Source organism: Halichoerus grypus, chromosome 7 (assembly GCF_964656455.1).
Source record: "Halichoerus grypus chromosome 7, mHalGry1.hap1.1, whole genome shotgun sequence".
NCBI lineage: Eukaryota > Metazoa > Chordata > Mammalia > Carnivora > Phocidae > Halichoerus > Halichoerus grypus.
The window spans coordinates 140,458,022-140,473,233 of NC_135718.1; the positions used below are offsets into that span (position 1 = coordinate 140,458,022).

General features: G+C 38.7%; 1 protein-coding gene across 1 annotated transcript in view; it reads right to left on the minus strand.

The window, feature by feature from the left end:
* USH2A (usherin) overlaps window positions 1–15,212 on the minus strand; it is a 687,474-nt gene that overhangs the window by 135,266 nt on the left and 536,996 nt on the right. Inside the window, exons 51-54 of the mRNA XM_078078672.1 lie at window positions 14,595–14,799; window positions 9,569–9,766; window positions 8,885–9,039; window positions 5,807–6,005 (exon numbers count right to left, since the gene is read on the minus strand). Of these exons, the coding sequence (XP_077934798.1) occupies window positions 5,807–6,005; window positions 8,885–9,039; window positions 9,569–9,766; window positions 14,595–14,799 (757 nt within the window). The remainder of the gene's footprint in view (window positions 1–5,806; window positions 6,006–8,884; window positions 9,040–9,568; window positions 9,767–14,594; window positions 14,800–15,212) is intronic.

Below are 15,212 nucleotides of genomic sequence, written 5' to 3' on the forward strand. Positions count from 1 at the left end.
AAAAGCTCGACAACAAGGACATATATTGCAGAGAGAGCAGGAGTTCTTTAGAGCTCTTGGGGCAAAACAGAAACAATTATTGCGTATGCAAAGAACTCAAAAATATCTGAAATTTCAGGGGAAACTTTTTTTCTTTAAATATTAGTGTCCATGAGGCTGTTGACTGTAATCCTTCAGCTATAATATTCTATCTATAAGAATGTTTTTTAAAAGTGTAAAATAGTGGATGATGCTATGCTATTCTTTATTTCTTTAGTTTGCAAACAGCCAGGCACAAAGTTTTCCTCAGGGTTGGAAAAATGAAAATAAAATGAATTGTTGTATCTATTTTGATAGGTCTGATGCTCGGCGGTCAGTAGTCAGGTAGCTGGAGCAAATGCAGTACAGAGCATTACACGCAATGTTCTGAGACCACTGAAGGGAAGCTGCGGAAGCTGTTCTGAAGACAGGATCACTGTCCTAGTTTTCTTCCTCTCTGTTTTAGTTAAAGAAATAGACTGCCAATAAATCCAGACTGCCAGAGATCAAGGCTGGCTTCATGGGCATGTGACCCAAGATCCCATGTGGAGGAGGGTCCTGTGCTTGATTCTGTGCTCTGTTTTCAAACATTCTTAATGATTTTTTAAAAAATGTATTCTTTTCTAAAAAAAATTGTATTAAGTTTTTAGTTCCAATACAGTTAACACACAGTGCCATATTCATTTCAGGTGTACAATATAGTGATTCAGCAACTCTATACATGACTCAGTGCTCATCATGGTAAATGTGCTCTACTCTTAATCCCCTGCATCCGTTTCACCTATTCCCCCCAACTCTGGCAACCACCAGTTTGTTCTCTAGGGTTAAGGGTCTGTTCCTTGGTTTGTCTCCCTTTTTCCCCGCTTTGTTCATTTGTTTTGTTTCTTAAATTCCACATATCAGTGAAATCATATGGTATTTGTCTTTGTCTGACTGACTTATTTCACTTAGCATTGTATTCTTTAGCTCCATCCACGTTGTTGCAAATGGCAAGATTTCATTTTTTGTGGCCGAATAATATTCCATTGTAAATATATATACCACATTAAAAAAAAATCCATTCATCTATTGATGGGACACTTGGGCTGCTTCCATAATTTGACTATTGTAAATGCTGCTGCAGTAGACACAGGGGTGCATGTGTCTTTTTGAGTTAATGTTTTTTGTATTTTTTGGGCAAATACCTAGTAGTCCAATTACCAAATCATAGGGTAGCTCTATTTTTACCTGTTTTGAGGAACCTTCAAAATGCACCACTGCATTCCCACCAACAGTGCATGAGCGTTCCTTTTTCTCCACATCCTCGCCAACACTTGCTGTTTCTTGTGTTTTTTATTTTAGTCACTCTGACAGGCATGAGGTGACATCTCATTGTAGTCTTAATTTGCATTCCACTGATGATGAGAGATGTTGAGCATGTGTCTGTTGGCCATCTGTATGTTTTCTTTGGAGAAATGTCTGTTCATGTCTTCTGCCCACCTTTTAATTGGATTATTTGTTTTTTGCATGTTGAGTTGTATCTAAATAATATTTGAACAAAGGACCCCACATTCTCATTTTGCCCTGGACTCTGCAAATTATGCAGTCATTCCTGACTGAGATTTAGACGTATATGACGGTATGAAATTTGTATCCAATCAAAACAGAATAAAATCATTCAGATACTAGTTTATTATTCAATATCTACCTACTCAACAAATATTCTTGAATACATAATATGTTAAGTACTCTGATATGTGCCTATCACAGTATAGATGATACGATGGCAAAAAGGAGGCTATTGTCTGTCCTTAAAAAGCTTCACCTACTAGCTGAGGAACAGAGACAAGAAGAAAGGATATTGCGATAAAGTATTATAAGTGCCATGAGAGCCGAGAGCCAAGTGCCGGCTACTATGGGAGTATATAGCAGAATTATCTAAATATAAGATCTCCTTATAAAGAATTTCCACATTTTAATACTGATGGTCAAAGTGTGTTCTTTTTTTTTTTTTTTTCCTTTTCTTCAAAAATGACGTGTAGGGTATCTGTTTCAGTACATTAGTAGTGCATGTCCGCTACAACCTGCATTGTTAGGGTGTGTGCTATTTCAGCACGGGAGCTCTTCACAAGCTTCTAAGAAAATGGAAAAGGAAGGCAAATTGTTCTCTCCTTGCAAACTTAATGCTGGTGGGTCTTCCTTTTCAAGGAAAATGCAATGATAAGCAACTTTTAATAAATTATTTTGAAAACACTTCTCTCAGAGTTAAGAGACACATAAGCCCTTATCAAACCTGCTGCTAAAGAGGACATGATTAATTCATCTTGTTCTCAGTGGCCCTAATTATTTAGTTAATCCTTTCTCCATCTCTTCTGCCCAGTGCCCACACTAGGAGGCCCATATAAGAAGCAGTGGTAACCCAAAGTGAAACAATGCCGTAACTGATATCCCAATTGTTCTGTGCAGGATGGTGGACCTGTTTAGTAATAAATGATATGAAAAGGTCTTTTATTGACAAGCTGCCATGTGCTGTTTGCACTAGCGGATATGAGAAGATGCTGGCTGTTTCCCCTTCGTCCCCATGGTATTCAGCTCAGTGAGATAGCAGAAAATGCTTCAGTTTACTTAAAGCATTGATAACACCTCTAAATAATTAACTGAGGACTTCCTGTCTTCAATTACTTAATGCTTTTTTTAACATCTTGAGAGGATTATAAGCAATTTATGGATTTCACATGATGAGTGCATTTGCCACTATTCCCACAAAGCATTTATGGGATCATGTTTCTAAAGCTTTGAGGTAATTAAAAATAAGCATGGAGACAATGGGGCTGAGGCAAGGTGCTCGCGTTCCCTTCTGTCATTTCTAAGGACCTCGATTTTCAGGCTCCAGGATGACTAGTGTTACAGCTTCATTAGCATTTGACTGTTAACTTAGGGAATGCCAAGGTTTTGGAAATGATGTGAAAATCAAAACATTTATCCCAGAGGGTACAGACAGTTCTTTGATCAAATATTTGAGATGCAATGTAAAATAAATTTGGTTGTTTTTGTTCATTCCATGAACTCAATAAAACAGTCATTCATATCATAAAATACTTCTATAGAGAATTTGGTCAGTCAGAGAACTATGGAAATGAAGTTTTCCTGGCAGATAAGGTATGTATGTGAACATTATATAGATCTCAGGTTTTAGATGAGCTGATGCTTAGCCCCGTTGCATCCGGTAGGAACTGCATATGGGAGATTCTACTCGGTGAGGTCTTGCTGAATGAGAGTTTACTTCTTCATTCAACAAAGATATTTCTCTTTAGGGCTGTCTTGCCCAAGTGAAGTACTATCTAAATCTATTTAAAATGGTACAGAGGGATGAGCCAAATGAATTCTAAAGGCATCTTTTCATTTTATGATCTTATAAAAAGTAAAAGCATATAGCAAACCTTTAAAATATTTATCCTAATAAAAGAGAACTCCTGGCATCAAGTGATGAGTGTGAAATCCTCTCTGACATGAAAATATTCATTAAAAATGACAATGAGAGGAAGAACGGGTAGAATAAAGGTATTTTAAAGAAAAATCTTTCCAATTATTTTATAATTAATGAGGCTATCAATCTTGTTGGTTTGAACATTACATTTGAATTTAGTCTGTTGTCATGTAAATGCCAGTTTAAAAAAATGTAACAAGAACAGCTCACACAGTTCAAAGCCCATGTTGGCTAAGTAGACAGATACTGTAAGGAGAACATTCCATATCATGGTATCCCAGTTTTTTGTGAAACCTTTACTGATAGAAAATCTAAATGTGCCTTAACTTAGCTTTCAAAACTCTGCAATTGACATTCCATTTTCCACTCCAAGTCATTCTTTTGATTGCCGCCCCCCCCCCCCCACTGCATTCTTTAGAGTTCTGCTATGGCATCAGTTACACTGTAATTGCAATTAGTTCTTAACTTGTCAGTGTTCCCTAGCACTGGGAGTTTCTTGAGAGCAACAATCTTGTTTTAGAGCACTTAGTGTACTCTCTAGGACACAGCAAGCAGGCAACGTTGTTTTTTTTTTTTTTTTTTTTTTTTTTGAATGAAACAGTATTCTGATGCCTTGGGCACCTGAGCATGTCACTTTCCTTCTTCATCTTTTAAATGCGGATATTAAAAACATCCCTCACTTCTAGGGATGTGATGAGAACCAAACATGTCCAAATGCAAATAGTTCTTTAAAATTATAAGGCACAATATAAATGTAAAGATTTATTATGTAAAACAATAGCGTTTCAACTATTTTGATCATTTTCACTGGCAGTGAAATAAGATCTAAGAAATAAATTTTTATAATCTGAAGTGATGAGGGCTTTTTCCATCTCCATTATCATTGATTTAGCTCAGGATCTTCAGATACGGAATGCAATGTGCTGGTCTGCAAATATTTATGAAGCACTTTCTGCAGGCTTCAGGCACTTCCTGAAAACAGTGGACATCTGTCAATGAATGCCTGCCTGTGTGTCAGGGAATCGTAGAATTCAGAACAAATCACGATGGATTGATTTTTCCACCTCTGTAGCGTAACCTGTGCCTCCTCTGAGGAAAACTCAGGCACACTCTTCCAGGCTTTTCTGTTCTTCTTTACAAGTTTCCTGATCTCTAGTATCAATGCTCGCTGCAAACGATGGGGTCCCATGGAAGAAGAACATTCACTCAGGAGGCCTTGGAAGGAAGCTGCTGACCATGGGGGAAAAGTAAGTTTGTAACCTCTTGCCTGTGGCCTCAGAATCTAAACTTACACGACTGTTTGGGATGATTCAGTAGATCTGAGTAATGAACTAAGTTACTTAATATCTCAAAGTATTCTTTTCTGTAAAATGCGAGTAATAACTCTCTTTACCGCATAGGTTTGTGAAGAGAATCAAATGAGATAGTACATGTCAGGTGGCAACAGTGAAATCCACTTATTCCGCAAACATTCGTGTAGCATCTGTGGATGTGTCAAGGATTGTTCTAGGCGCTGGAAGTATTGTATTGAACTAGGTACTGAAGGTCTCTGCAATGCTAGAGCTTACATCCCAGTGGGGGGGGAGACATAAAAAACAAACACTATCAGGCAGTGAGAGGTCCATGATGAAAATAAGACAAGGTGATACCGTGGTGTATCAAAGAAGCTTCCTTAGAGTGGGGAAGTCAGAAAATGCTTCTCTTCAGAAGTGACATTCAAACCAAAACATGTTAATTATTATTATAATCACTTCTAGTAATCATCTGACTTTATACTATTATACTGTACTATTATTATTTTCTTAAAGTTAATTATAATAAATGTTATAACAAGCCATAAAAATAATAGTCACTATTAATTAACGTTAATAATAACAAACTGTCACAAACAGTCACCTGTCAACTATTCTGTGTATTAGTTACCCACTCAGTAGATAAATGTTAGCCTCTGGCTGATCTCTCCCTGACTTCCAGTACATTCTGGGCTATCCTCATCCCATTATCTACGAGTATATCCTTGGGGAATGAAAATGCATCTTACCGTTTGTCTGAGGAAAAAAAAAAGTTAATACTGATGCAAAAACCCTACACATAATGCATATCAAAGCCAAATATAAATTATTTCTGAAGTTATCTGCTGTTGTGGCTTATTGCTGCCAGTGTGGGCTCTTCTATTAGCATGGATAAGTGGGACCTGACCATATGTCAAGAGAACACGTCCTTTCAAAGTGACCTCATATATCAAATGCACACCCCTGGGATGCTTTGCCCCCCTAACCACAATGACAGACTCTTCTGGTAGGTTTTCCTCTTTTTTTTCACCTGTGACCGTATGCTGCCTCCTGTCAGTGGTGCCAGTGTAGATGAGACCTTTCCCAACCTGCCGGAGCTGGTACTCTTTAATGACGCCGTTTGGTTTCTCAGGGACGCTCCAGCTCAAACGCAGAGCTTCTGCGCTGGGCGCCGTGACTCTGGGCGGCAGGATGCTCTCCGGAACTCCTTGGGTTGTAGATGCAACTACCTGCAAACACAGGAATTAAACAGCAATTTATGGTAATAGGACACTAGGTATTCTGATCAACGAGAATGTCACTTTTGTTTTAAAATGTTGTTGTCTGGCCTGACATATCATTAGCAGGGGCTTGGAGAAACAGTCCGCCCCCCCCCTTTATTTTTTATTCTTTTCCTCCCATCCTATTTAAACAATGAAATCTGACCTTGAATACATTACATAAGTCTCAGACTACCATTTATCACAACAGGTTCAACAACAATTTTGACGGCAGAGTGCAGCCCTCAGTTTAAACAAGTAAAATCTGGCTGGCAGCCTGTCTTACTAGAGAACTCTTGATAACTCTCTTCCATATGGCCCATCAGTGTCTTTGCATTTTAACAGCCTGATTTTGTACATTTTAAGCACCAGTAAATATGAAGCAAAACCCACATCTGAACTTGCTTGCGTATAATATGCTTTGAACAGTATAAATGGCAGGGTGGTTTTTTTTTGTTTTTTTTTTTTTTGTATTCTTCCTGTGATACCCAGGATGACTTGATAGCGTCTGTACCAATGTTCTGGGAAAAGAACTGAATGAGAAGGAAAAAAGGATAAATCAACCAGTTATTTATTCAGCGTTATCAAAATACAATTTTGGACACAAATTAGCTGCATTTGTTTTTTCACAGAATTAACTGTGGTTTCACTTTTCTAATCAATTGTTCTGGCATCTGGTAGGCAGAAGCTGTGCCTGCGTAAAAAACCACGGAATTGTTCTAGGACCATTCGGACCATAACTTTTGATTGGGCCAATCAGCTGCCATCTGTTTAAATGGTGGCACGCTCAGAGATGTTTCTGGAGGTCTGTTGAATAAAAAGCTGCACGTATGCACTGCGGCTGATCCATCTGAGTGTTTTCCTTGGATGGTTCTTGCACAGTGTGTGAAGATGCTGCTCTTCTAAAGTTGTAACCACATGAAGAGAATCAGAGCTGCTGTGTGTTTGTTTCTCCTGGGTTTCCACTAACTAGGTTGGCTTCTGTGAGATGGCTCTCTTTATTTTCCTCCTAAATTGTCTGATTGTTTCTTTCCAGTCTCCTTTGTGGGCTCTTCGTATTCCCAGTGTTCATCATCTATGGTCTTGCTTTTATCTCTCTCTCTCTCTTCTCCTAAAATGACCCTATTCAAACTCCTTGCTTCTGGGCGCCTGGGTGGCTCAGTTGGTTAAGCAACTGCCTTCGGCTCAGGTCATGATCCTGGAGTCCCAGGATCGAGTCCCGCATCGGACTCCCTGCTCGGCGGGGAGTCTGCTTCTCCCTCTGACCCTCCTCCCTCTCATGCTCTCTGTCTCTCATTGTCTCTCTCGCAAATAAATAAAATCTTAAAAAAACAAAAAAAAACTCCTTGCTTCAACTTCCCACATGGATCTTTCTAGCGAATTCAGTCACTTCATAATCCAGCTTCTGACAAGACATTTTCACTTGAAGTGCCAAATAATATTTTCTTCTGCTACCCTGCTATCTGCTCCTTCTCTTAAATATATTTTTTAAAAACATTTAAAATTTTAATCATATTCTCTACGCTCAAATTTTCCTTTTATTTTTTTATTTGCTTGCAGAATGGCACGTGATCTATAATTTGCTCAAGCCAGAGAGCCAGAGAGCTTGAATATATCTTTGATACTTTCCTCTTATTCCCCTGCATAGAGTTCACAGCAATTCCTGTAGATTTCATCCCCCAATATCTGTTGTATCTTCCTGATATTCTCCATTCTGACCCCTGTTGCATGAGCTCATTTCTTTCCAAGGCTGTAGCAGAAATCTTGGTATCATTTTATTTTCTATGCCAGGCTCTTTTGCCCCTTTCTCTGTTTTTCAAGAGCAGGCAATTTTTGTTGAAGTGATATTTAAATAAAAACTCTTTTAAACTGAGGGATGGTTTGGGAATTATTATGGATTTACAGAAGATCATCTAAAAATAGTTGGCAGAACTTTGGAAAACAGTATGGAGTTTCCTCAAAAAGTTAAAAATAGAGCTATCCGATGACCTAACAATTGCACTACTGGGTATTTCCCCCAAAAAAACAGATGAAATGAAAAGAAGGGCCATATGCACCCCAATGTTCATAGCAGCAATTTCCACAATAGCCAAATTGTGGAAGGAGCCAGATGCCCTTCAACAGACGAATGGATAAAGAAGATGTGGTTCATATATACAATGGGATATTACTCAGCCATCAGAAAGGATGAATACCCGCTATTTGCATCAACATGGATGGAACTGGAGGGGATTATGCTAAGTGAAATAAGTCAAGCAGAGGAAGACAATTATATGGTTTCACTTATATGTGGAACATAAGGAATAGCATGGAGGACATTAGGGGAAGGAAAACTGAAGGGGGGAGTAAATCAGAGGGGGAGACAAACCATGAGAGACTATGGACTCTGGGAAACAATCTGAGGGTCTCAGAGGGGAGAGGGGGAGGGGGATGGGTTCGCCCAGTGATGGGTATTTAGGAGGGCACAAGTTGTAATGAGCACTGGGTGTTATATGCAAATAACAAATTATGGAGCACTACCTCAAACACTAAAGATGTACTGTATGGTGACTAACATAACATAATAAAAAAATAGTTGGCAGAGGAAAAATATGGTAAAGAGGATAATATTGGTTCAAGTTTTCTTTTTTTTTTTTACATTAATGAAACATTGATATATGCATAAATTTCCTTTGCAGTGATCTCTCCTTTCAGGCATACATATTAGTAGTCAGTAGAGATGCCACATGAACGCGCTACCATTGAGGCGGATATTGTCTTCTGTCATTGGAAAAATTATTCACAACCTGGGCGTCCCCATAGTCTTCCCACTGGCTACTTCTGTCCAGAGTGTAGGTTCCTCCCCTCACCTTGGGGCTGATAGCACAGCCAGCGACCGTGCAGGCTTTCAGCTGGTATGAGTATTCCTGAAATGGCCAAATGCCCTCTGTATCAGAGAAGCTCAGTGATGTCCCCCGAAAGCATTCAACCCCATTTCGGAGAAGAATGTAGTAAATAATTGGACCTAAAAGAGACAGAGAAATACCCAGATTTGAGTGTCAGGTCCTTTTAACTATTTGCAAACAACTTACATGTCTTAGAGTTCTGAGGAGATGGGATAATATAGCATTACCTACTTTTAATTTGCTATTGGATTGCTTATGTTCGAGCAGTTCTGAATGATATGCACTCTTATCGAAGAGAGGGATTCTGGACATAGATAATTAAGGAGTCATTTATGTTTATTTCCCCTCGCTAGCAAACAAAATTACTTCCAATATTAAAACTATTTTGCCTTTCGTTAGCAGTCTTTGCTTGTTTGAAAGCAGCTCAGATATATGCTAGGATTCCAGAAAAAAATTCTGGGGCTAAAAATTTGTTAGGCCTATTTTAAAAAATGAATGATTAGTAGGTACACACCTAAGGTTCCTTTTACCAGCAAATAATTTTTAATGGTTAGAAGCATGCCAATTACATGTAGATTGCACTCATTTAAATTTCCTTATGGATTTACAGGATTTTGTTATTTCAATTTTGGGAAAGTAGCTTAATACCATTTGATTGTATAGGTTTCTTCCAATTTAAGACTATCACATCTTCACGATTATCCATTTTGGCCCACCTAGGGGCACTCACTCCTTCAGGCACATCTTCTTTTGTCTTGGCTCTGATAGCTTTGCTGAATCCTCGTCCATAGCTATTCCATGCAGAAATCCTATACTCATACATCATATAAGGCTCCAGGTTCACATCTGGAAAGGGAGAAATTGAACAGCGAGATTTTTAAAACATTTTTATTTTCTTTTACCATCATATTGAAAATGAATATCAAAACTTTTAAACACTTAAAAATAAATGCTTAGTGCTCTAATCCTGTTGTGTGTGAATAGAACTCCCATCTCTTAACATTCTAAATCATAAAAAAATAACATTTTACATGCTTATTGGATGCAGAGATATGGAATTCCACAGAATAGAATTCACCTTTTCTGAACAAATATGGGTAACATGAAAGGAATGACTGAAAACCTAAAGTACTAGACTAATGTACATTGGATGTTAATGCTTCCCAAGTATGTGTATCCTATACTCCCGTATAGGGCAGGTTCACCAACCTGCTTTTATAGTTTTATATTATAAATTTTACCAATTATTACATTATTCATATTACATTAAATTAATTATAAAAATTATAATGTAGTTATTATGAGATACAAGACTGGAAACTTGGCTTATCATGATTAGTGAATATAATTGACTGCACAATCCACTACATACATCCTTCCCTCTTTCACCAAACCAGAACTGAAACCCAAATCCAAAACAACCAATCTAAATAAAAGAATAAAACCAAACTGTTGAGTGTTTTGTACTGGCAATGATTTTGTTAGATAATCATCCATGTGATTCAATGGCATCCCAAAAGTCTTTGTCCAGTTTTAAGCTTTGGTAACTTCAGAAGCACAAATGCTACAAATTTACAAAAAAAAAAAAAAAAAAAAAAACTGGAAAATTTAATTGGCTAAATCTGTTTAATTTTGTGAATTTTGACTATGTTTGTATGTGTGCATTTTTGTGTGGTGGTTTCTGGATGACTCTTCTCAGAGGGGAGATCAGAAGAAGAGGTCCTCCTCCTTGGTTTCCTGGCCACCTGCTCTATCTTCATGTGGGGTTGAGTCTCTGTCCATCCATGTGGGTTTTTTGACCATATTTTCCTTACATATATCTCCTTACCATAAACCATGACCTGCTTACTTTATAGAATTAGTATGAAAATAAAATGCACGAAGTTATGTGGCAGAACATCATAAAATGTAAACTGCTATAAAATAGAAGGGCTTATCTTCTGTCTTCATTTTTCTCTGGTAAGGGGGCATCTGCCACTTGTTACCTGTGATGACCACTGGTGGGTGCCCGGATCTCCCTTCTGTCCTGGTCAGAGGCCTCCTGGCTAGGGTCTAATTTTCCCAGTTTTCTCAGCAGCTTGGGGTTGTCATGTGACTCAGATCTGAATAATGGAAGAAGCATGGCAGTGATATGGGCAACCTGTGCCTCACTTCCTAAGAGGAAATCACTTGCCTTCCATTGACCTTCTCATCCCCTTTTGGTGGGCTGGAAGCAGGATGTTTTGGTGACCCAGGCTGCACCATGGGAAGGAGGGCAGCACCGGAAACATGATGATCCATCAACTGGAAGGAATCTGGATCCCTGAATGACTGTGTAAGGGCTGAGCTGCCCAGACCATCCACCTACCCACAGACGGTCCCTATATTTTTCAATCAGTTGGCTGTAACAGATTGAACTGCTCATTGCTAATAACTGTTATTTCCTACTCTTCAGACCTACAGCACCAATTCTAATTTCAGTTGCAGTAGCTTGCCATGCTGTGTTCCTTGTTCTTTCCTCTGTGGCATTTCGTTCTTTTTACTCTCTCATCTCTTATCCTCCTTTGTTTGTTTTCCTGTGAGGCCCAGTCTTTCAAAGATGCTCCTAGCCCATGAAAGAATTCTTTTTGCTTTACACATAAGGAAACATTGTTGAAATTTTGCCTTCCCTCAACAATCTCTCTCATTTCTGAGTTCTTTTTTTCTTTGCCAGAATCTCCAACTCTTTAAAAAAAAAAGAAAAAAAAACACCCTTTTTTATCTCAAAATCATTCTGTATGTTATATGGGGCTAGTCTTCAAATAACAGAGGGTTTTGCTTTTTGGGAGGTATGCTTATTCAATTTTTACTTTTTAATGGCTTAAAAGTTCCATGAATACTTGTCTACAATCATTTCTTCAGCTGATAGAGTAATTCTTAAAAAATGCATGTACAGGATTGTGTCATCCTATTGCCTAAAAAGCTTTAATATCCACTCATTGCTGCATAAAGACAACCTGCTTAGTGTGGCATAAAAGGCCTTCATCAGCTGACCCCTGCTCTTTGGCCTCATCTCCATGATTTCTCCTCTCCTACACGGTGCTACATTCATATCAAGGGGCTTGTTTTTCACATCTTACTAGGCTTTCTCTCACTTCCTATGCTTTGTACATGTTGACCTCTCTGCCTGGCTTCCCTTCCATTAACTTGATATGTTTCTACTTGTTCTTCACTTCCCAGCTCAGGCATGATATCCTTCATAAAGTCTTTCCTAACCTCTTCAGTCTGGGTTAGATGTCCTTGCAATGCCCTTGAAAAGCATCCTATGCTTACTTTTTTTTTTTTTTAAGATTTTATTTATTTATTTGACAGAGAGAGAGACAGCGAGAGAGGGAACACAAGCAGGGGGAGCAGGAGAGGGAGAAGCAGGCTTCCCGCCGAACAGGGAGCCCGATGCGGGGCTTGATCCCAGGACCCCGGGACCATGACCTGAGCCGAAGGCGCTCAACCGACTGAGCCACCCAGGTGCCCCCCTATGCTTACTTCTATCACAATTCTTACATGGACATATTTCTCACATTACAGTGTACTTATATTTGTTCCATGTCTGTTTGTATGGGCTTCAAATCCCTGATGGGAATTCTTATTTATTTGTTTTCATAGCTGGTAGGCCCAGTGTAGTGACTGGTTATTAGTAAAAATTTAAGAAATTTTTTTGGATAAATGAAATGATTGTATGCATGAATGAATTTGGGTGAACCTGGTGTTGTTTAGCTTTTAATTGTACATTTCTAAGAAAGGTGGACTTCTTAGTTCAAATTGGTCTCAATGGAACTTGTTTTAGCATGACTTAGGTGCTTCGTTTTCTTCTTGGAAGAGAAACTTTTGTCATTTTTCATATTCAATTTAGTGTTCTTTGGTAGGCAAAGCAATCTGAAATATGGGTGGTTAAATAAGTTAAATAAACATCTATTCTCTTCTGGAGAGGGCTATTGTAAATATGTCTTAAAGGACCTTCAAAATCTTGACCTTGATTTCAAAAGGCAGATAAAAGTAGGGAATTCTCTTGGATCATGTGCATCTGGACCAAACTCACTAATTTGGAAATGAGGGTCCTTAAATCTATAACTGGGAGTGGAAGGAAATTGGAGGGCTTGACGAATTGTCCTCTATCCTGAGGACTTTCATTCCAATAAAAGTTTTTTTGTTTGTTTGTTTGTTTTATTTTGTTTGCTTACAGTGTTAATCCAAAAATGGGGTAAAGTGAAGCAAGGGCATCTTGTTCATACAGCTATTTCAATCTCGAAGGAGAGATGGAACAAGGGTCCAGATGCACATGACACACGGTAGAAATGAACGTCATGCTGATGTGGGAGAGGAGAGAGGGACTGGGCTTGAGAAGGCTGCACTGAGGACAAGAATGGTCATCTGCACCCTGGGAATGATGAAGAAGGACATTTCAGGTGGGAGAAATAGCTTGAGGGAAGTCTGGAGCACTCTGAAAGGAGCTCCTACACCATGCAGGGTATCCTAAATCAGCTGGTTTGGAGGCAACATGATTTAAATCGGACATCTTCCCTTAGCAAGTTACTTTTATAGATCTGACCCTCAGTTTCTTCATCTATTAAACTATCATACTTTCATGATTGCTTTGTGAGTAAATTAAGGTAAGGTTTTGAAGCCCCTAGCACATCGCTGGAACCTTATCTTTATTCCTGCTTTCCCTCCTTAATCTACCCCCCTCATTCCAGCATCTTGCCTTATTTTTTTGCAATCTTAAGGTTTGCCATTATCACCCACCATCGGTTAAGTAAGGTAGAATGATGAGTCATGATGGAACAGAGCAGTTTTTTGTTTATTTAACCTTAGCTTGCTTGAGTTATGTCACTTAAATGTATTCTATTTGACTCTAGATGGTGAATGATATATATGTACACACACACACACACACACACACACTTAAGTTTTCAAAAGGCAGAAACAAACTCTGTAGGGACGTAAGTAAATGGACAAATAATAAAAATTTAATAGAGGGCAGAACTATTTTGGAGATGATCTTAAACTTTACAGTGTTTTTCACTCAGCTTAGCCAAGCCTAAGAACCACTATTTTGGAGGAATTCAGTAGGGCCAAGATGGGGCCTGAAAATTAATATTTTCAATAACTGTGAAGGTTATTGTTCCCAAGACGATGGCCATTTAGTGGCAACACCAGGCTGTGGGAGAGTGCAGTCTCTAGATACAGACCCAAGATCAGGAAAGGGATACTTTAAGCTCCTCCTCAGAATAATGCTGCTGGTGATCAGACAGGTTTCTTCCTCTTTTCTGTCTACAAGTACAGCAACGTTCATTCTTTGCATTTATTAAAAGCCTGCATTCACACTTTTAAGAAAGAAAATGGGGCTCACTGATGATTAACTGGATATGCCATAAAAGAACACATAAATTATTTCCCTGTTCTGGATTTTCTACATGTTTACTTTAAAATAGTATATATCTTTGTCTAAATTTAGACTTTACATTTTTTTAAGCTACTAACTTTGAACAGATCCAAAGTGTGCCTTTAATTACCTTGTAACTAACTAGCCCATAGTATGATGAAATTAATTGATATTAGGTTAAGGAGGGGGACAACATCAGAATGAAACAAATCTGCATTTTCTGCAGCTTTTCACTATCCCTACTAAGCTATGGACAGGTGGCTTAGTTTCTGTTACCTGTGAAGGAGAAAGTGTTTACACTTCCCGTGTGAACAGTCTCTTCAGCAGATGAGCATATTTCTTCTATTGATTCCTTGCCTGTGGAATTGTGAGGTCCTCTGATCACAGTACAAATGTGGCTGGTAAAGTTGAAGTCACACCTGCCGCAGTATGCTGTGGCTTCCAGAGATGCTGGGCAGAGCGTCCCACACTCTCTGGTTTCCTGAGTGGTAGAGGTGGGAAGAAGGAGATTTAAAAATTCATTTGGACAGGGGCACCTGGGTGCCTCACTTGGTTGAGCATCAGACTCTTGGTTTCAGCTTAGATCATGATCTCATGGGTCCTGATCTCATGGGTTGTGGGATCCAGCCCTGTGTGGGGCTCTATGCTCAGCAGGGAGTCTGCTTGAGATTCTCTCCCTCTGCCCTTTCCCCCAATGCATGCGTGCTCTCTTTCTCTCTCTAAAATAAATAAATAAATCTTTTTAAACATTACATTTAGATGTATGTAGGGCAGGTTTTTACAAGATGCAAATGAAATTTTCTTCCACTTAGATCATGAATAAATGTCTCAAGATTTATGAAAAGAAATGAAGGTGGTGTGTATACTAGAAAGAACAGTTTTGGTGTGGATGAC